This window comes from Scyliorhinus torazame, unplaced genomic scaffold, assembly GCF_047496885.1.
Source record: "Scyliorhinus torazame isolate Kashiwa2021f unplaced genomic scaffold, sScyTor2.1 scaffold_247, whole genome shotgun sequence".
NCBI lineage: Eukaryota > Metazoa > Chordata > Chondrichthyes > Carcharhiniformes > Scyliorhinidae > Scyliorhinus > Scyliorhinus torazame.
In genome coordinates, this window is record NW_027307974.1 from 1 (window position 1) to 22,788 (window position 22,788).

The 22,788-nt window shown below is 58.5% G+C and overlaps 2 protein-coding genes across 4 annotated transcripts in view; one reads left to right on the plus strand and one right to left on the minus strand.

Annotated features, from left to right (window-relative positions):
- Positions 1-3: 3 nt before the first annotated feature.
- On the plus strand, positions 4-502 carry cldn12 (claudin 12; the record flags this gene model as incomplete). Its single annotated transcript, XM_072494259.1, is given in 2 exon segments — positions 4-357; positions 359-502. Coding segments are annotated over 2 exon segments (429 nt in total), but the record flags the coding sequence as incomplete, so codon positions are not given.
- An 8,381-nt stretch (positions 503-8,883) lies between these two features.
- The window catches only part of LOC140406107 (cyclin-T1-like), a 272,545-nt gene continuing 258,640 nt past the window's right edge, over positions 8,884-22,788 (minus strand). For 2 of the 3 annotated variants that reach the window (XM_072494261.1, XM_072494260.1), the window contains exons 6-9: positions 20,162-20,207; positions 14,578-14,741; positions 10,250-10,320; positions 8,884-10,005 (exon numbers count right to left, since the gene is read on the minus strand). In XM_072494261.1, the coding sequence (XP_072350362.1) occupies positions 8,953-10,005; positions 10,250-10,320; positions 14,578-14,741; positions 20,162-20,207 (1,334 nt within the window). In that variant the 3' untranslated portion in view covers positions 8,884-8,952. The remainder of the gene's footprint in view (positions 10,006-10,249; positions 10,321-14,577; positions 14,742-20,161; positions 20,208-22,788) is intronic. The other variant, XM_072494262.1, reaches the window with a different exon arrangement.

Here is a 22,788-nt window from a genome sequence, read left to right on the forward strand (position 1 = left end):
TGCCTGATGGGCATGTGCAACGCGGCCTGCAGCTCCAAAATCCCCAACGTCAACCTGGTCAAGTGCCTGGTGAACACGGCGGGCTGCCACCTGGTCTCGGGCACCCTCTACCTCCTGTCCGCCGCCCTGGCCTTCGCGCCCTCCCTGTGGGTGGTGTTCCACACGGCCGAGCTCAACCGCCGCTACGGGGCCTCGTGGAGCGTGGGCGCGGCCCTCTACCTGGCCCTCGGCAGCGCCTCGGGACTGCTGCTCACCGCGGTCCTCCTCTTCCTCTGGTACTGCGCCTGCAAATCGCTCCCCTCTCCCTTCTGGCAGCCGCTCAGTCCCTACCCCGAGAGCGTCCAGACCTACGCCTCGGGGGCCCTACTCCCGCCGCTCCAGGCTCTCCACGCTGGAGATTGACATCCCGGTCCTCCCCCAGCAGCTGGGCTGAGGCCGGCGGGGGGTGGGCTCGACGTGTGTCTGTGTGGGGCGGCGACCTATGATGTGGGGTGTGTATGCATGGGGGTCTGTGTGTGGGGGGGCAGTGATGGGGCCGTGGGGGGTTGTGTGTGTGTGTGGGGGGGGGCAGTGATGGGGGCCGTGGGGGGTTGTGTGGGGGGGGGGCAGTGATGGGGGCCGTGGGGGTTGTGTGTGTGTGTGTGGGGGGGCAGTGATGGGGGTCGTGGGGGGGGGGGCAGTGATGGGGGCCATGGGGGGTTGTGTGTGTGTGTGTGTGGGGGGGGTTGTGTGTGTGTGTGTGGGGGGGGGGCAGTGATGGGAGTCGTGGGGGGTTGTGTGGGGGGGGCAGTGATGGGGGCCGTGGGGGGGTTGTGTGTGTGGGGGGGGGGGCAGTGATGGGGGTTGTGTGGGGGGGGCAGTGATGGGGGCCGTGTGTGTGTGTGGGGGGGGGCAGTGATGGGGGCCATGGGGGGGTTGTGTGTGTGTGTGGGGGGGGGCAGTGATGGGGGTTGTGTGTGGGGGGGGGGGGGCAGTGATGGGGGCCATGGGGGGTTGTGTGTGTGTGTGTGTGGGGGGGGGGTTGTGTGTGTGTGTGTGTGTGGGGGGGGTTGTGTGTGTGTGCGGGGGGGGGGGCAGTGATGGGGGCCGTGGGGGGTTGTGTGTGTGTGGGGGGGGTTGTGTGTGTGTGCGGGGGGGGGGGGGGGGCAGTGATGGGGGCCGTGGGGGGTTGTGTGTGTGTGCGGGGGGGGGGGCAGTGATGGGGGCCGTGGGGGTTGTGTGTGTGTGTGTGTGGGGGGGGGTTGTGTGTGTGTGTGTGTGGGGGGGGGGGGGTTGTGTGTGTGTGTGTGGGGGGGGCAGTGATGGGGGCCGTGGGGGGTTGTGTGTGTGTAGTTGGTGATGTGGAGTGTGCGCTCCAATCCCACTCCCCTTTATAAACCCCCCCCCGTCCCCCCAACGGATCTGTTCGATTCTCTGGATGGGGGGGGGGGGCAGCTGCAACCCACCCCACCCCCACCCCAGTGTCCATACCCCCGGCAGTATTCTCGGACTCCTCCCGGGTTTGACGAATGGACCGTGTGTCACGTGTCCCCGCCCCGCCCCCCCCTCCCCCCCCCCCTCCTCCCCCCACCACCCCCTCCTCCCCCCACCACCCCCTCCTCCCCCCACCTCGGGGCTGGCGTCTGCGGGTCACGGGTGCATCGGTAACGGCCGGCGGACCCGGCTGGAGACGGGCAGCCGCCGACCACGTCAGGCTGGGCCGTCAGAGCTGCTTCGCCGCGTTGGCATTGCGAGGGGGAGGGATTGGGGGGGGGGGGAGGGAATCGCATCCAGCGCATTCCCGGAGCCTGGCGCGACCCGTTAAAGATGTTCAGGTGCGGAGGGAAGGGGGGGGGGGCAGAGGGAGGGGACGGCGGGGGAGGGGGGGGGGACGTGCCTCGAGGAGTTTGGACGCAGGTTCCTCGGAAGGTGTTTCTGGGGAGCCGCTGGTATTGTCAGGTGCTCTCTCTCCCACCGTCTCCCCATCCTGCAGAACGGTGGGTCAGGCAGTGAGGGGGGGGGGGGGGGGGGTTTGAAAATCAGGGCGGGGGAGAGACAGGCGGGCGTCGTTCTGGGTAATTTTGTACCGCTGTGTATATATTTTTTAAATTAAGTCTGTCACTGTCCCGTCGCCGAAATGTGTATCAGGAATCCATGTTGAATAAAAAGCTTTCTTCATTGGCTCGTGTTTCTCTCGCTCCCCTCCCTTTCGCCGTGTCTCTGGTCGGCTTCCGTGTTTGATGCTGCAGGGACCGGGCTGGAGCGTGTCAGCGGTGCAGAGACGCCAGTCAGGCCGCAGCTCGAGTACTGTGCTCAGTCCTCGTCGCCAGTCTATAGGAAGGGTGCGATGGGGCTGGAGAGGGTGGGGAGGGGATTGACCGGGAGTGTCGCCTGGGCTGGAGCGTCTCCGCGGTGGAGAGAGGCTGGTTAGGACACAGCTAGATTACTGTGCTCAGTCCTCGTCGCCAGTCTAGAGGAAGGGTGCGATGGGGCTGGAGAGGGTGGGAGGGGATTCACCGGGAGTGTCGCCTGGGCTGGAGCGGTGGAGAGAGGCTGGTCAGGCCGGGGTTGTCTCCCCTCGTGAGCGGAGAAGGCCGAGGGGGGGGGGGACCCGATCGAGGTGGACAGAATTATGAGGGACACAGATCGGGTGGAACAGCGGAGGGCTAATAACAGGGGGTGGGGGGCAGAGATTTAAGGTAAGGGGGGGGGAGATTGTTCGGAGGGGATGTGAGGAGAAACCGTTTCAACCCAGGGGGTAACGGGAATCCGTAACTCGCTTCCTGAAAGGGCCGGAGAGACGGGATCTCCAACAACAATTAAGCAGCGTTTGGATGAGCAGGGATGTACTTTTTAGGATGTCTAAGGCTCTGGTCAGACCCCATTTGGAGTATTGGGAGCAGTTTTGGGGCCCCCGTATCTAAAGAAGGACGGGCTGGGGCCTTGAAAGGGCCCAGAGGGAGGTTCGCGAGAACGACCCCTGGAATGAAGAGCTTGTTGTACGAGGAAACGGTTGAGGACTCTGGGTCTGTACTCGTTGGGAGTTTAGAAGGATGAGGGGGGATCTTATTGAAACTTACAGGCTACTGCGAGGCCTGGGATAGAGTGGACGTGGAGAGGATGTTTCCACTTGTCGGAGAGACTAGAAGCAGAGGACACCATCTCAGACTGAAGGGACGATCCTTTAAAACAGAGACGGGGAGGAATTTCTTCAGCCAGAGGGGGGGGGGACCCGATCGAGGTGGACAGAATTATGAGGGACACAGATCGGGTGGAACAGCGGAGGGCTAATAACAGGGGGTGGGGGGCAGAGATTTAAGGTAAGGGGGGGGGAGATGTTCGGAGGGGATGTGAGGAGAAACCGTTTCACCCAGGGGGTAACGGGAATCCGTAACTCGCTTCCTGAAAGGGCCGGAGAGACGGGATCTCCAACAACAATTAAGCAGCGTTTGGATGAGCAGGGATGTACTTTTTAGGATGTCTAAGGCTCTGGTCAGACCCCATTTGGAGTATTGGGAGCAGTTTTGGGGCCCCCGTATCTAAAGAAGGACGGGCTGGGGCCTTGGAAAGGGCCCAGAGGGAGGTTCGCGAGAACGACCCCTGGAATGAAGAGCTTGTTGTACGAGGAAACGGTTGAGGACTCTGGGTCTGTACTCGTTGGGAGTTTAGAAGGATGAGGGGGGATCTTATTGAAACTTACAGGCTACTGCGAGGCCTGGGATAGAGTGGACGTGGAGAGGATGTTTCCACTTGTCGGAGAGACTAGAAGCAGAGGACACCATCTCAGACTGAAGGGACGATCCTTTAAAACAGAGACGGGGAGGAATTTCTTCAGCCAGAGGGGGGGGGGGGTGAATCTGTGGAACTCTTTGCCGCAGAAGGCTGTGGAGGCCAAATCACTGAGTGTCTTTAAGACAGAGATAGCTGGGCTCTTGATCAATAAGGGGATGGGGTTATGGGGGGAAGGCAGGAGAATGGGGATGAGAAAATATCAGCCATGGTTAGATAGGGTGGACAGTGAGAGCCTTCTCCCGCGGATGGAAATGGCTGGCACGAGGGGACATAGCTTTAAACTGAGGGGTAATAGATATAGGACAGAGGTCAGAGGTAGGTTCTTTACGCAAAGAGTGGTGAGGCCGTGGAATGCCCTACCTGCTACAGTAGTGAACTCGCCAACATTGAGGGCATTTAAAAGTTTATTGGATAAACATATGGATGATAATGGTATAGTGTAGGTTAGATGGCTTTTGTTTCGGTGCAACATCGTGGGCCGAAGGGCCTGGACTGCGCTGTATTGTTCTATGTTCGATAGGCCGAGTGGTCCTATGTCTTATGTTCTGTAAAAACGCGACAACAATACAGCCCTTCATCCTGCTCCCCGATCTCAGTGGGCCCAGAAATCCACCTGTTCCCTCCCTTAAGTGATCCCTCCACGACTAATTGGGGGGGGGGGGGGGGAAATCTTTCGACACGGCGAGTTACAGAACAAAGAGATCGAGGGGTACAGCTCCTTGAAGGTGGAGTCGCAGGTGGACAGGGTGGTGAAGAAGGCATTCGGCATGCTTGGTTTCATTGGTCAGAACATTGAATACAGGAGTTGGGACGTCTTGTTGAAGTTGTACAAGACATTGGTACGGCCACACTTGGAATACTGTGTGCCGTTCTGGTCACCCTATTATAGAAAGGATATTGTTAAACTGGAAAGAGCGCAGAAAAGATTTACTAGGATGTTGCCGGGACTTGACGGTCTGAGTCATAAGGAGAGGCCGGGACTTTATTCCCTGGAGCGTCGGAGGCTGAGGGGTGATCTTATAGAGGTCTGCAAAATAACGAGGGGCATCGATAAGGTCAACACCTTTTCCCAAAGGAAGAGGAGTCTGGAACTAGAAGGTTTAAGGTGAGGCTGCTTTTCGGACTGATGTGGAGGTGCCGGCGTTGGACTGGGGTGAGCACAGTACGAAGTCTTACAACACCAGGTTAAAGTCCAACAGGTTTGTTTCGATGTCACTAGCTTTCGGAGCGCTGCTCCTTCCTCAGGTGAATGAAGAGGTATGTTCCAGAAACATATATATAGACAGATTCAGAGATGCCAAACAATGCTTTAGGACTGAGATTAGGAGGAACTTCTTCACCCAACGGGTTGTGAATCTATGGAATTCCTTGCCCAGTGACGCAGTAGAGGCTCCTTCATTAAATGTTTTTAAGATAAAGATAGATAGTTTTTTGAAGAATTAAGGGTTATGGTGTTCGGGCCGGAAAGTGGAGCTGAGTCCACAAAAGATCAGCCATGATCTCATTGAACGGCGGAGCAGGCTCGAGGGGCCAGATGGCCGACTCCTGCTCCTGGTTCTTACGAGACGAGAGACCAGAGGGGACGTTATTGCACACGCAGAGGGTGGTGAGCGTCTGGAACGAGCTACCGGAGGCAGTGGTAGAGGCGGGGACAGTCTCCTTTTAAAAGTAGAGTTACAGGGGCAGGGTGGGATATGGACCAAAGGCGGGCGAGCGGGACTAGCTTCGCGACAGAGACTGGGCAAGCCAGGCCGAACATCTGTGACCGAGATTCAACGCTTAGCGACCGGCAATAAAAGGACGTCACTGCCCACCCCTGGGCGGGTCGATGTTTTCTCTTTTTATATCAAAATGTACAGCAGAAAAATGTAAACTTCAATAACATTATCACAATATATATAATCCCCAAAGCACACACTTCTCGCTACACCTGAGTTCGCTTATTTCTGATTTCATACGAAAATGTATGTACAATTCCACAGCACGGTCTCCTCGGACTGTGGCCTCGGTCGGAACATTGATGTTGGGGGGGGGGGGGCGTCAGCGCAGAGCGGTAACACTGGTACCTGGGGGAGGGGACGGACGGGCGGACTGACGAGAAGATTAAAACCTGTTTAAAACTCGATTTGACGGTCCCACCGCGGACAGCTTTGCCACAACCCCCCCCCCCCCCTCTCCTCTCAAGACCCCAAAGAGGAGAAGAGCTGCCTCCCGTGGGCCTTCGCTCACACGTCCACACACACCTGACTAAGACGCGCCGTACTTTCGAACCGGGGCGGGGGGCCCGATCCAGGTGGAGGGGGACCGCTGATCGACGCGCGCTCCGGGACGGACGGGCGGCGTCACAGCCTGGTTGGGTCTGACGATTTGGACGGGGAGAGAGAGAGAGAGAGAGAGAGAGAGGTGGGTGTTGGGGAAGAGATTCGTGAGTGTGTGTCCCGACCCTCAGTGTCTGCAGGATCTCCCCACTCGACATTATTGAACGCACATCCCGTTCGCCATTCCAGAAATCAGGGACTGTACGTCCCTCGGGTGCAGGAGGAGTGGGGGGGGGGGGGGGGGGGGGGGGGGGGGGACGACCAATTTTAAATACTATACCGCAAATATATAATATTCTCTCTCTCTCTTATATATTTACATACACGGCTTGCCCCCCCCGAATTACACAGGAACAGGAGGATCCCATTCAGCCCCCCCCGAATTACACGGGAACAGGAGGATCCCATTCAGCCCCCTCCTCCTCCTCGAGCCTGTTACACAGGAACAGGAGGATCCCATTCAGCCCCCTCCTCCTCCTCGAGTCTGTTACACAGGAACAGGAAAATCCCATTCAGCCCCCTCCTCGAGCCTGTTACACAGGAACAGGAGGATCCCATTCAGCCCCCTCCTCCTCCTCGAGCCTGTTACACAGGAACAGGAGGATCCCATTCAGCCCCGTCCTCCTCCTCGAGACTGTTACACAGGAACAGGAGGATCCCATTCAGCCCCCTCCTCGAGACTGTTACACAGGAACAGGAGGATCCCATTCAGCCCCGTCCTCCTCCTCGAGACTGTTACACAGGAACAGGAGGATCCCATTCAGCCCCCTCCTCGAGCCTGTTACACAGGAACAGGACGATCCCATTCAGCCCCCCTCCTCCTCCTCGAGCCTGTTACACAGGAACAGGAGGATCCCATTCAGCCCCCTCCTCGAGCCTGTTACACAGGAACAGGAGGATCCCATTCAGCCTCCTCCTCCTCCTCGAGACTGTTACACAGGAACAGGAGGATCCAATTCAACCCCCTCGTCCTCCTCCTAGAGCCTGTTACACGGGAACAGGAGGATCACATTCAGCCCCCTCCTCGAGCCTGTCACGCAGGAACAGGAGGATCCCATTCAGCCCCCTCCTCCTCCTCAAGCCTGTTACACAGGAACAGGAGGAGCCCATTCAGCCCCCTCCTCGAGCTTGTTACGCAGGAACAGGAGGATCCCATTCAGCCCCCTCCTCCTCCTCGAGCCTGTTACGCAGGAACAGGAGGATCCCATTCAGCCCCCTCCTCCTCCTCGAGCCTGTTACACAGGAACAGGAGGATCCCATTCAGCCCCCTCCTCCTCCTCGAGCCTGTTACACAGGAACAGGAGGAGCCCATTCAGCCCCCTCCTCCTCCTCGAGTCTGTTACACAAGAACAGGAGGATCCCATTCAGCCCCCTCCTCCTCCTCGAGCCTGTGACACGGGAACAGGAGGATCCCATTCAGCCCCCTCCTCGAGCCTGTTACACAGGAACAGGAGGATCCCATTCAGCTCCCTCCTCGAGCCTGTTACACAGGAACAGGAGGAGCCCATTCAGCCCCCTCCTCGAGCCTATTACACAGGAACAGGAGGATCACATTCAGCCCCGTCCTCCTCGTTGAGCCTGTTACGCAGGAACAGGAGGATCCCATTCAGCCCCCTCCTCCTCCTCGAGCCTGTCACGCAGGAACAGGAGGATCCCATTCAGCCCCCTCCTCCTCCTCCTCGAGCCTGTTACGCAGGAACAGGAGGATCCCATTCAGCCCCCTCCTCGAGCCTGTTACACAGGAACAGGAGGATCCCATTCAGCCCCCTCCTCGAGCCTGTTACACAGGAACAGGAGGATCCCATTCAGCCCCCTCCTCCTCCTTGAGCCTGTTACGCAGGAACAGGAGGATCCCATTCAGCTCCCTCCTCCTCCTCGAGCCTGTCATGCAGGAACAGGAGGATCCCATTAAGCCCCCTCCTCCTCGAGCCTGTTACGCAGGAACAGGAGGATCCCATTCAGCCCCCTCCTCGAGCCTGTTACACAGGAACAGGAGGATCCCATTCAGCCCCTTCCTCGAGCCTGTTACACAGGAACAGGAGGATCCCATTCAGCCCCCTCCTCCTCCTTGAGCCTGTTACGCAGGAACAGGAGGATCCCATTCAGCTCCCTCCTCCTCGAGCGTGTAATGCAGGAACAGGAGGATCCCATTCAGCCCCCTCCTCCTCGGGCCTGTTACGCAGGAACAGGAGGATCCCATTCAGCCCCCTCCTCGAGCCTGTTACACAGGAACAGGAGGATCCCATTCAGCCCCCTCCTCGAGCCTGTTACACAGGAACAGGAGGATCCCATTCAGCCCTCTAAAGCCCCGGAGTGTATTCCCATTGTTCAATCGGATGACGTCTGAGCAGTTGAGATCCATTCCCTGCGCTTCCCACTGACCCAAAACCCGGTCAACTTGAAATTGAGGCGGGGGGGGGGGGGGGTGTCATGTTCCGACAGGGGCGGGGGGTCACGTTCCAACAGAGGCAGGGTGTCACGTTCCGACAAGGGCAGGTGTCACGTTCCGACAAGGGCAGGGGTCACGTTCCGACAAGGGCAGGGGTCACGTTCCGACAGGGGCAGGGGTCACGTTCCGACAGGGGCAGGGGTCACGTTCTGACAGGGGCAGGGGTCACGTTCCGACAGGGGCGGGGGGTCACGTTCCGACAGGGGCGGGGGGGGTCACGTTCCGACAGGGGCGGGGGGGGGGGGGGGTCACGTTCCGACAGGGGCAGGGGTCACGTTCCGACAGGTAAGGATCGTTCGCTCACACACACACACACACACACACACACCCGCCCCCCCCCCCCCACAGCCCTCCCGGTGCCGTCAGTCAGTGTTTAACTCTTTTCCTCGCCCCCCTCCCCACCGTTCCGCGGTCTCACTTGGGGAGGGGGGGCAGGGGGGGAGGGGGCTCGGCGGGCAGGGGCGGGGGGACCCGGGACCCGGGGGGGGCGGGCAGGAAGTTCAGACGGGGCTGGGAGACGGGCGGCATGCCTTGGGCGCTGAGCAGGGACTCCAGCATGTCGAAGGTGTCCTGGTAGTGGCTGTGCTCCGACGACGAGGGGGGCCCCGGCCCCTCGTGGCCGTTGGCCTCCTTGTCCGTCAGCCCCCCCGAGGGGGGGAAGGGGAGGTCCAGGATGCCGCCGGCGTTGAAGCGCGAGGCGGCGGCGGCGGAGGAGGAAGGGGGGTGGGGGGCCACGGCTGCCTTGGCCGACTTTCCCGGCCTCTGCGGCGGTCGGTGGTGCCCCGCGTCGTCCTCCCGGGACGGGCGCCGGCTGAGGTCGTCCCTCCTGGCTGAGCGGCCGTGGTGGTGGTGGTGGTGGTGGTGCCGGTGCCGGTGGTGATTGGACGCCTGCTCCCTCCTCTTCTCCCGCGGCCCGCTGTGCCGGCTCCTCGACACCCCCGCCTCCTCGGCCGGCACCTTGATGCGCACCCGCAGCTGGTCCTCGCCTGCGTCCGCCGCCTGCCTGCCCGCCGCCGGCAGCCGGATGCGGATGGGGACGGGCTGGTGGGAGTCCCGGGGCCGCCTGTCGCGTTCCTTCTGCTGCTCGAGCAGGGCCTGGGCGGCTGAGGCGTACTCCTCCCTCACACTGGCCTCCAGGCTCTCCAGCTTGCGTTTCTGAGACGCCAGCTCCGCCGCATGTTTGGCCCGGTACTCGCTCAGGCTGACCCGCAGGGGGCCGGCTGCAGGCGGGTGCTTGCCCCCGCCGTTCCTCTTGGCCGCCACCTCCCCACTCTCCTCCCCCTCGAGCTGGGGCCAGGTCCTGGACGAGCCGGGCTGGTGGGGGCCGCCTCCTCCGCTGACACTTGACGCCACGATGCTCATCAGCTCCGAGAAGGCGCTGTCCGCCGACGAGGGGGGCGCCAAGTGGCCGGCCGACAGCCCCTCCTCCTGTCCATCCAGCCGTGGTTTCTTGGCCGCTTGGCAGGCCTGCAACGAGAAGGTGGCACATATCAGCAACAGGGACCAAGACCCCACTCTCCCTCAGCCCTGCCCCCACCATGTCGCGTCCTCGTCGCCACCCAGCAAAACGTCCGCCCCCTTTTTGAAAGTTGAATCTGCTTCCGCCGCCCTTTCTGGCAGAACCTTCCGGATCGCAACAACTCGCCCGGTTTAAACATTCAAATACTCCGCCCCGTCTCCTCCCCCCACAAGGAGGTCCGGCTGCCCTTACCCGCCAGTTCTTGATCCGCTTCAGCCGATTCGGAGTCTTCTCGAGAATCTGGAGGAACTCGTGCGTCAGACCTGTCGGGAAACAAAGAGTGGGGGGGCAGCATTAAACGGCGGCAGAGCGGACAGTCCTACAAGGCGCAACACGGACCGGACACAAATGTACCGAACCCCGTGCTGTACCCGTCCTGGGAGTGTTTGATGGGGACAGTGTAGAGGGAGCTTTACTCTGTATCTAACCCCGTGCTGTACCTGTCCTGGGAGTGTTTGATGGGGGCAGTGTAGTGGGAGCTTTACTCTGTATCTAACCCCGTGCTGTACCTGTCCTGGGAGTGTTTGATGGGGACAGTGCAGAGGGAGCTTTACTCTGTATCTAACCCCGTGCTGTACCTGTCCTGGGAGTGTTTGATGGGGACTGTGTAGAGGGAGCTTTACTCTGTATCTAACCCCGTGCTGTACCTGTCCTGGGAGTGTTTGATGGGGGCAGTGTAGTGGGAGCTTTACTCTGTATCTAACCCCGTGCTGTACCTGTCCTGGGAGTGTTTGATGGGGACAGTGCAGAGGGAGCTTTACTCTGTATCTAACCCCGTGCTGTACCTGTCCTGGGAGTGTTTGATGGGGACTGTGTAGAGGGAGCTTTACTCTGTATCTAACCCCGTGCTGTACCTGTCCTGGGAGTGTTTGACGGGGACAGTGTAGAGGGAGCTTTACTCTGTATCTAACCCCGTGCTGTCCCTGTCCTGGGAGTGTTTGATGGGGACAGTGTAGAGGGAGCTTTACTCTGTATCTAACCCCGTGCTGTACCTGTCCTGGGAGTGTTTGATGGGGACAGTGTAGAGGGAGCTTTACTCTGTATCTAACCCCGTGCTGTACCTGTCCTGGGAGTGTTTGATGGGGACAGTGTAGAGGGAGCTTTACTCTGTATCTAACCCCGTGCTGTACCTGTCCTGGGAGTGTTTGATGGGGACAGTGTAGAGGGAGCTTTACTCTGTATCTAACACCGTGCTGTACATGTCCTGGGAGTGTTTGATGGGGAGAGTGTAGAGGGAGCTTTACTCTGTATCTAACCCCGTGCTGTACCTGTCCTGGGAGAGTTTGATGGGGACAGTGGAGAGGGAGCTTTACTCTGTATCTAACCCCGTGCTGTACCTGTCCTGGGAGTGTTTGATGGGGACAGTGTAGAGGGAGCTTTACTCTGTATCTCACCCCGTGCTGTTCCAGTCCTGGGAGTGTTTGATGGGGACAGTGTAGAGGGAGCTTTACTCTGTATCTAACCCCGTGCTGTACCTGTCCTGGGAGTGTTTGATGGGGACAGTGTAGAGGGAGCTTTACTCTGTATCTAACCCCGTGCTGTACCTGTCCTGGGAGTGTTTGATGGGGACAGTGTAGAGGGAGCTTTACTCTGTATCTAACCCCGTGCTGTACCTGTCCTGGGAGCGTTTGATGGGGACAGTGTAGAGGGAGCTTTACTCTGTATCTAACCCCGTGCTGTACCTGTCCTGGGAGTATTTGATGGGGACAGTGTACAGGGAGCTTTACTCTGTATCTAACTCCGTGCTGTACCTGTCCTGGGAGTGTTTGATGGGGACAGTGTAGAGGGAGCTTCACTCTGTATCTAACCCCGTGCTGTACCTGTCCTGGGAGTGTTTGATGGGGACAGTGTAGAGGGAGCTTTACTCTGTATCTAACCCCGTGCTGTACCTGTCCTGGGAGTGTTTGATGGGGACAGTGTAGAGGGAGCTTTACTCTGTATCTAACCCCGTGCTGTACCTGTCCTGGGAGTGTTTGATGGGGAGAGTGTAGAGGGAGCTTTACTCTGTATCTAACCCCGTGCTGTACCTGTCCTGGGAGTGTTTGATGGGGACAGTGTAGAGGGAGCTTCACTCTGTATCTAACCCCGTGCTGTACCTGTCCTGGGAGTGTTTGATGGGGACAGCGTAGAGGGAGCTTTACTCTGTATCTAACCCCGTGCTGTACCTGTCCTGGGAGTGTTTGATGGGGACAGTGTAGAGGGAGCTTTACTCTGTATCTAACACCGTGCTGTACCTGTCCTGGGAGTGTTTGATGGGGAGAGTGTAGAGGGAGCTTTACTCTGTATCTAACCCCGTGCTGTACCTGTCCTGGGAGTGTTTGATGGGGACAGTGTAGAGGGAGCTTCACTCTGTATCTAACCCCGTGCTGTACCTGTCCTGGGAGTGTTTGATGGGGACAGCGTAGAGGGAGCTTTACTCTGTATCTAACCCCGTGCTGTACCTGTCCTGGGAGTGTTTGATGGGGACAGTGTAGAGGGAGCTTTACTCTGTATCTAACACCGTGCTGTACCTGTCCTGGGAGTGTTTGATGGGGAGAGTGTAGAGGGAGCTTTACTCTGTATCTAACCCCGTGCTGTACCTGTCCTGGGAGAGTTTGATGGGGACAGTGGAGAGGGAGCTTTACTCTGTATCTAACCCCGTGCTGTACCTGTCCTGGGAGTGTTTGATGGGGACAGTGTAGAGGGAGCTTTACTCTGTATCTCACCCCGTGCTGTTCCAGTCCTGGGAGTGTTTGATGGGGACAGTGTAGAGGGAGCTTTACTCTGTATCTAACCCCGTGCTGTACCTGTCCTGGGAGTGTTTGATGGGGACAGTGTAGAGGGAGCTTTACTCTGTATCTAACCCCGTGCTGTACCTGTCCTGGGAGTGTTTGATGGGGGACAGTGTAGAGGGAGCTTTACTCTGTATCTAACCCCGTGCTGTACCTGTCCTGGGAGTGTTTGATGGGGACAGTGTAGAGGGAGCTTTACTCTGTATCTAACCCCGTGCTGTACCTGTCCTGGGTGTGTTTGATGGGGACAGTGTAGAGGGAGCTTTACTCTGTACCGAACCCCGTGCTGTACCCGTCCTGGGAGTGTTTGATGGGGAGAGTGTAGAGGGAGCTTTACTCTGTATCTAACCCCGTGCTGTACCTGTCCTGGGAGAGTTTGATGGGGACAGTGGAGAGGGAGCTTTACTCTGTATCTAACCCTGTGCTGTACCTGTCCTGGGAGTGTTTGATGGGGACAGTGTGGAGGGAGCTTTACTCTGTATCTCACCCCGTGCTGTTCCAGTCCTGGGAGTGTTTGATGGGGACAGTGTAGAGGGAGCTTTACTCTGTATCTAACCCCGTGCTGTACCTGTCCTGGGAGTGTTTGATGGGGACAGTGTAGAGGGAGCTTTACTCTGTATCTAACCCCGTGCTGTACCTGTCCTGGGAGTGTTTGATGGGGGACAGTGTAGAGGGAGCTTTACTCTGTATCTAACCCCGTGCTGTACCTGTCCTGGGAGTGTTTGATCGGGACAGTGTAGAGGGAGCTTTACTCTGTATCTAACCCCGTGCTGTACCTGTCCTGGGTGTGTTTGATGGGGACAGTGTAGAGGGAGCTTTACTCTGTATCTAACCCCGTGCTGTACCTGTCCTGGGAGTGTTTGATGGGGACAGTGTAGAGGGAGCTTTACTCTGTATCTAACCCCGTGCTGTACCTGTCCTGGGAGTGTTTGATGGGGACAGTGTCGAGGGAGCTTTACTCTGTATCTAACCCCGTGCTGTCCCTGTCCTGGGAGTGTTTGATGGGGACAGTGTAGAGGGAGCTTTACTCTGTATCTAACCCCGTGCTGTACCTGTCCTGGGTGTGTTTGATGGGGACAGTGTAGAGGGAGCTTTACTCTGTATCTAACCCCGTGCTGTACCTGTCCTGGGAGTGTTTGATGGGGACAGTGTAGAGGGAGCTTTACTCTGTATCTAACCCCGTGCTGTACCTGTCCTGGGAGTGTTTGATGGGGACAGTGTCGAGGGAGCTTTACTCTGTATCTAACCCCGTGCTGTCCCTGTCCTGGGAGTGTTTGATGGGGACAGTGTAGAGGGAGCTTTACTCTGTATCTAACCCCATGCTGTACCTGTCCTGGGAGTGTTTGATGGGGACAGTGCAGAGGGAGCTTTACTCTGTATCTAACCCCGTGCTGTACCTGTCCTGGGAGTGTTTGATGGGGACAGTGCAGAGGGAGCTTTACGCTGTATCTAACCCCGTGCTGTACCTGTCCTGGGAGTGTTTGATGGGGACAGTGTAGAGGGAGCTTTACACTGTATCTAACCCCGTGCTGTACCTGTCCTGGGAGTGTTTGATGGGGACAGTGTAGAGGGAGCTTTACTCTGTGAATCCCGAGCAGTGTTCCCTCCATCCGCAGACGACGCCCGTTACCCACAATGCTGCTCTCTTTCGCGTCACTGACCCCCTTCCTCCACCTCTCTCTCTCTCTCTCTCTCTCTCTCTTCCCCCCCTCCCCCGCGCCCCCCCTCCTTCCCGCAGTGCGGACTCACCATCCAGCAGCTCCAGCGTGACAGTCGGGTCCACGTACTCCCACCAGTTCTTGCCGTCCGTGGATACGGGGATCTCCCAGTTCGACCACTTACAGGCGAGGTGAATGCAGACGCAGGCCACCACGGGAGGCGGGTACTGAAGGCAGAAGGTGGTGAGGTGCAGACTGCCCGGGAGCGGGGTGGAGGCGAGGCACGAGGAATGTGGGGTGGTGGGCGGGGGGGAAGAGAGAGAGAAAAATAGAACATTATAACCCAACGCCCCCACGTCACACCTGGATCTCTGCACTCGAGTGAACGAGGAACACCGAGAGCGGCGGGGGGGTCTGCAGTCACATGTAGGCCAGAGCGGGACAGGACGGCAGCTTCCCCGCTCCGTCAGTGAAACAGACGGGGTTGTTTTTTATTTTATTTACAGAAACGACAATCAACGCTGGATTTCACCATCTGTGTCAATAGGAGATGCAATTAAGAGGTTGTAAAAGTGGGATCATCGTTAATTTCCATTAACAAAGTTCGCTCCCGATCCCAGGTTTTATTAATCGGATTTAAGCCCCCCCCCCCCCGCCCCCCTCCCCTGGATCTTTCGGGAGGCCCGGAGCCAATCCCAGGGACACGCCAGAATACTGATCCCGGAATCGTCTTCGCTGAGGGGGGGGGGGGGGTTGAGCCAGTGTCCGTCTTCGACGCGACTTTCAGTAAGTCGGGAGCAGTGCTGCTCTGCCGGCCAGGTGTGAACTCTGTGCTGTCACTCCCCCCCCCCCCCGCCCGCCCCCCGGCTCCTCCTGAGATTCCGAGGCAGCGGGGGACTGCCTGAACACAGGGACAGGCAGTCAATCTCGTGGTGGGTTCTTTGTTGGGACGCCAACCAATTCTCAAACATTTCCTCAAAAAAGGAATCGACAGGTGCACAGGCAGACTGACCGTAGCAAACGCACACAGGGTCGGGGCACGGGGAACAGATACGGACTCTGGCATTGCTGCACAGCGTCAGCCACACACGCACACAGCGTCAGTCACACACGCACAGCGTCAGCCACACACGCACAGCGTCAGCCACACACGCACAGCGCCAGCCACACACGCACAGCGTCAGCCACACACACACAACGTCAGCCACACACGCACAGCGTCAGCCACACACACACAGCGTCAGCCACACACACACAGCGTCAGCCACACACACACAGCGTCAGCCTCACACGCACAGCGTCAGCCACACACGCACAGCGTCAGCCACACACGCACAGCGTCAGCCACACACGCACAGCGTCAGCCACACACGCACAGCGTCAGCCACACACGCACAGCGTCAGCCACACGCACAGCGTCAGCCACACACGCACAGCGTCAGCCACACACGCACAGCGTCAGCCACACACGCACAGCGTCAGCCACACACGCACAGCGTCAGCCACACTCACACAGCGTCAGCCACACGCACAGCTTCAGCCACACACACACACACAGCGTCAGCCACACACACGCAGCGTCAGCCACACACGCACAGCGTCAGCCACACACGCACAGCGTCAGCCACACACGCACAGCGTCAGCCACACACGCACAGCGTCAGCCACACACGCACAGCGTCAGCCACACACGCACAGCGTCAGCCACACACACAGCGTCAGCCACACACGCACAGCGTCAGCCACACACGCACAGCGTCAGCCACACACGCACAGCGTCAGCCACACACGCACAGCGTCAGCCACACACGCACAGCGTCAGCCACACACACACAGCGTCAGCCACACACACAGCGTCAGCCACACACACACAGCGTCAGCCACACACACACCCACAGCGTCAGCCTCACGCACACAGCGTCAGCCACACACGCACAGCGTCAGCCACACACGCACAGCGTCAGCCACACACGCACAGCGTCAGCCACACACACACACACAGCGTCACCCACACACACACAGCGTCAGCCACACACACACACACCCACAGCGTCAGCCTCACGCACACAGCGTCAGCCACACACACACAGCGTCAGCCACACACGCACAGCGTCAGCCACACACACACACACAGCGTCAGCCTCACACGCACAGCGTCAGCCACACACGCACAGCGTCAGCCACACACGCACAGCGTCAGCCACACACGCACAGCGTCAGCCACACACGCACAGCGTCAGCCACACACACACAACGTCAGCCACACACACACACACAGCGTCAGCCTCACACGCACAGCGTCAGCCACACGCGCACAGCGTCAGCCACACACGCACAGCGTCAGCCACACACGCACAGCGTCAGCCACACACGCACAGCGTCAGCCACACACGCACAGCGTCAGCCACACACACAGCGTCAGCCACACTCGCACAGCGTCAGCCACACGCACAGCGTCAGCCACACACGCACAGCGTCAGCCACACACGCACAGCGTCAGCCACACACGCACAGCGTCAGCCACACACACAGCGTCAGCCACACACACAGCGTCAGCCACACACGCACACAGCGTCAGCCACACACACACAGCGTCAGCCTCACACACACAGCGTCAGCCACACACGCACACAGCGTCAGCCACACACGCACAGCGTCAGCCACACGCACAGCGTCAGCCACACACACACAGCGTCAGCCACACACACACAGCGTCAGCCACACACGCACAGCGTCAGCCTCACACGCACAGCGTCAGCCACACTCACACAGCGTCAGCCACACACACACAGCGTCAGCCACACTCACACAGCGTCAGCCACACACACACAGCGTCAGCCACACACACACAGCGTCAGCCTCACACACACACAGCGTCAGCCTCACACACACACAGCGTCAGCCACACGCACAGCGTCAGCCACACACACACAGCGTCAGCCTCACACACACACAGCGTCAGCCACACACACACAGCGTCAGCCTCACACACACAGCGTCAGCCACACACACACAGCGTCAGCCTCACACACACAGCGTCAGCCACACACGCACAACGTCAGCCACACACGCACAGCGTCAGCCACACACACACAGCGTCAGCCACACACACACAGCGTCAGCCACACACACACAGCGTCAGCCACACACGCACAACGTCAGCCACACACGCACAGCGTCAGCCACACACACACAGCGTCAGCCACACACACACAGCGTCAGCCACACACACACAGCGTCAGCCACACACACACAGCGTCAGCCTCACACACACAGCGTCAGCCACACACACACAGCGTCAGCCTCACACACACAGCGTCAGCCACACACGCACAACGTCAGCCACACACGCACAGCGTCAGCCACACACACACAGCGTCAGCCACACACACACAGCGTCAGCCACACACACACAGCGTCAGCCACACACACACAGCGTCAGCCACACACGCACAACGTCAGCCACACACACACAGCGTCAGCCACACACACACAGCGTCAGCCACACACACACAGCGTCAGCCACACACACACAGCGTCAGCCTCACACACACAGCGTCAGCCACACACGCACAACGTCAGCCACACACGCACAGCGTCAGCCACACGCACAGCGTCAGCCACACACACACAGCGTCAGCCTCACACACACACAGCGTCAGCCTCACACGCACAGCGTCAGCCACACGCGCACAGCGTCAGCCACACACGCACAGCGTCAGCCACACACGCACAGCGTCAGCCACACTCGCACAGCGTCAGCCACACTCGCACAGCGTCAGCCACACTCGCACAGCGTCAGCCACACACGCACAGCGTCAGCCACACACGCACAGCGTCAGCCTCACACGCACAGCGTCAGCCTCACACACAGCGTCAGCCTCACACGCACAGCGTCAGCCACACGCGCACAGCGTCAGCCACACACGCACAGCGTCAGCCACACACGCACAGCGTCAGCCACACTCGCACAGCGTCAGCCACACACGCACAGCGTCAGCCACACACGCACAGCGTCAGCCACACACGCACTGCGTCAGCCACACTCGCACAGCGTCAGCCACACACGCACAGCGTCAGCCACACACACACACACAGCGTCAGCCTCACACGCACAGCGTCAGCCACACACGCACAGCGTCAGCCACACACGCACAGCGTCAGCCACACACGCACAGCGTCAGCCACACACGCACAGCGTCAGCCACACACGCACTGCGTCAGCCACACTCGCACAGCGTCAGCCACACACGCACAGCGTCAGCCACACACACACACACAGCGTCAGCCACACACGCACAGCGTCAGCCACACACACAGCGTCAGCCACACACGCACAGCGTCAGCCACACACGCACAGCGTCAGCCACACACGCACTGCGTCAGCCACACTCGCACAGCGTCAGCCACACACGCACAGCGTCAGCCACACACACACACACAGCGTCAGCCACACACACACAGCGTCAGCCTCACACACACAGCGTCAGCCACACACACAGCGTCAGCCACACACACAGCGTCAGCCACACGCACACAGCGTCAGCCACACGCGCACAGCGTCAGCCACACACGCACAGCGTCAGCCACACACGCACAGCGTCAGCCACACACGCACAGCGTCAGCCACACACGCACAGCGTCAGCCACACACGCACAGCGTCAGCCACACACACACAGCGTCAGCCACACACACACAACGTCAGCCACACACACACACACAGCGTCAGCCACACACACACAGCGTCAGCCACACACACACAGCGTCAGCCACACACACACAGCGTCAGCCACACACACACAGCGTCAGACCCACACACACAGCGTCAGCCACACACACACAGCGTCAGCCACACACACACAGCGTCAGACCCACACACACAGCGTCAGCCACACACACACAGCGTCAGCCACACACACACACAGCGTCAGCCACACACACAGCGTCAGCCACACACACAGCGTCAGCCACACACACACACAGCGTCAGCCACACACACACAGCGTCAGCCACACACACACAGCGTCAGCCACACTCGCACAGCGTCAGCCACACTCGCACAGCGTCAGCCACACACACACAGCGTCAGCCACACACACACAGCGTCAGCCTCACACGCACAGCGTCAGCCACACACGCACAGCGTCAGCCACACGCACAGCGTCAGCCACACACACACACAGCGTCAGCCACACACAGCGTCAGCCACACACACACAGCGTCAGCCACACACACACAGCGTCAGCCACACACACACAGCGTCAGCCACACACACACAGCGTCAGCCACACACACACACAGCGTCAGCCACACGCACAGCGTCAGCCACACACGCACAGCGTCAGCCACACACGCACAGCGTCAGCCACACACGCACAGCGTCAGCCACACACGCACAGCGTCAGCCACACACGCACAGCGTCAGCCACACACGCACAGCGTCAGCCACACACGCACAGCGTCAGCCACACACGCACAGCGTCAGCCACACACACACAGCGTCAGCCACACACACACACACAGCGTCAGCCACACGCACAGCCAGTCACACACACACACAGACAGCCAGTCACACACACACACACACAGTTGCTACGACCCGCAGACACAAACACAGACAGACAATAAATTTGTAGTTCGTCAGAATGTTTGCAATGATACAGTGACTAACAACCTGTTGGTAGCCATGAAATAGGACGTCTGTGCCAAATCCTTGCTCGCTGGAGGGGGGAATAGAAAGAGCGCAGTCAGTACCAGACAACATGGAACATCTCATCCTGCATGCAGACCGTCTCAACTCTCACCAGCAGGGGCCGGGGCAGTGGCCGTGTGGGGCGCCTCACTGTGAAATACACTGGATTGTTCAATCGCATTAAAGACAGAGATTGGAACGGAATCGCCACCCCCCTCCCTCCCCCCTCCCTCCCGACGGGGGAGGGGCTGTAGGTCACAGTGGGACCTGAGACGGGGATCCCAGTGGATTCTGTGTCAGGCAGGAGGAGACCCCCCCCCCCCCCCCCTCTGCAGAACGGGCATTCTCACTCCCCATACCCACCTCGGGCTTGCTGTCCCCTCTACGAGCCCTTCCCCACAGCGTTGTCTCTCAAGGCCATTTTGTTCGATCGAATCGGGGCAGGACCTACTCGGTTGTTGTTAGGGAGTTGGGGAGAGTTACAGAACAAAGAGATCTAGGGGTACAGGTTCATAGCTCCTTGAATGTGGAGTCGCAGGTGGACAGGGTGGTGAAGAAGGCATTCGGCATGCTTGGTTTCATTGGTCAGAACATTGAATACAGGAGTTGGGACGTCTTGTTGAAGTTGTACAAGACATTGGTACGGCCACACTTGGAATACTGTGTGCAGTTCTGGTCACCCTATTATAGAAAGGATATTATTAAACTGGAAAGAGTGCAGAAAAGATTTACTAGGATGTTGCCGGGACTTGATGGTTTGAGTTATAAGGAGAGGCTGGATAGACTGGGACTATTTTCCCTGGAGCGTAGGAGGCTTAGGGGTGATCTTATAGAGGTCTATAAAATAATGAGGGGCATCAATAAGGTAGATAGTCAACATCTTTTCCCAAAGGTAGGGGAGTCTAGAACGAGAGGTGAGAGGTGAGAGATACAAGAGAGACCAGAGGGGAAGTTATTGCACACACAGAGGGTGGTGAGCGTCTGGAACGAGCTGCCAGAGGCAGTGGTAGAGGCGGGGACAGTTTTGTGTTTTAAAAAGCATTTAAGATAGTTACATGGGCGGGGTGGGGACAGAGGGTAAATGCAGGCAAGTGGGAATAGCTCAGGGATAGAAACTGGGCGGCATGGACAAGCCGGGCCGAAGGGACAGTTTCCATGCTGTAAACATCTGTCCCGCTTCCCCATCGGTCCAACCGAGCACCATGTCCGAGGCACAGGGATTAGCCCCTTCAAACACTCCCAGGACATGTACAGCACGGGGTTAGATACAGAGTAAAGCTCCCTCTACACTGTCCCCATCAAACACTCCCAGGACAGGTACAGCACGGGGTTAGATACAGAGTAAAGCTCCCTCTACACTGTCCCCATCAAACACTCCCAGGACAGGTACAGCACGGGGTTAGATACAGAGTAAAGCTCCCTCTACACTGTCCCCATCAAACACTCCCAGGACAGGTACAGCACGGGTTAGATACAGAGTAAAGCTCCCTCTACACTGTCTCCATCAAACACTCCCAGGACAGGCACAGCACGGGGTTAGATACAGAGTAAAGCTCCCTCTACACTGTCCCCATCAAACACTCCCAGGACAGGTACAGCACGAGGTTAGATACAGAGTAAAGCTCCCTCGACACTGTCTCCATCAAACACTCCCAGGACAGGTACAGCACGAGGTTAGATACAGAGTAAAGCTCCCTCTACACTGTCTCCATCAAACACTCCCAGGACAGGCACAGCACGGTGTTAGATACAGAGTAAAGCTCCCTCTACACTGTCCCCATCAAACACTCCCAGGACAGGTACAGCACGAGGTTAGATACAGAGTAAAGCTCCCTCGACACTGTCTCCATCAAACACTCCCAGGACAGGTACAGCACGAGGTTAGATACAGAGTAAAGCTCCCTCTACACTGTCCCCATCAAACACTCCCAGGACAGGTACAGCACGGGGTTAGATACAGAGTAAAGCTCCCTCTACACTGTCCCCATCAAACACTCCCAGGACATGTACAGCACGGGGTTAGATACAGAGTAAAGCTCCCTCGACACTGTCTCCATCAAACACTCCCAGGACAAGTACAGCACGGGGTTAGATACAGAGTAAAGCTCCCGCTACACTGTCCCCATCAAACACTCTCAGGACAGGTACAGCACGGGGTTAGATACAGAGTAAAGCTCCCTCTACACTGTCCCCGTCAAACACTCCCAGGACATGTACAGCACGGGGTTAGATACAGAGTAAAGCTCCCTCTACACAGTCCCCATCAAACACTCCCAGGACAGGTACAGCACGGGGTTAGATACAGAGTGAAGCTCCCTCTACACTGTCCCCATCAAACACTCCCAGGACAGGTACAGCACGGGGTTAGATACAGAGTAAAGCTCCCTCTACACAGTCCCCATCAAACACTCCCAGGACATGTACAGCACGGGGTTAGATACAGAGTAAAGCTCCCTCTACACTGTCCCCATCAAACACTCCCAGGACAGGTACAGCACGGGGTTAGATACAGAGTAAAGCTCCCTCTACACTGTCCCCTTCAAACACTCCCAGGACAGGTACAGCACGGGGTTAGATACAGAGTAAAGCTCCCTCTACACTGTCCCCAT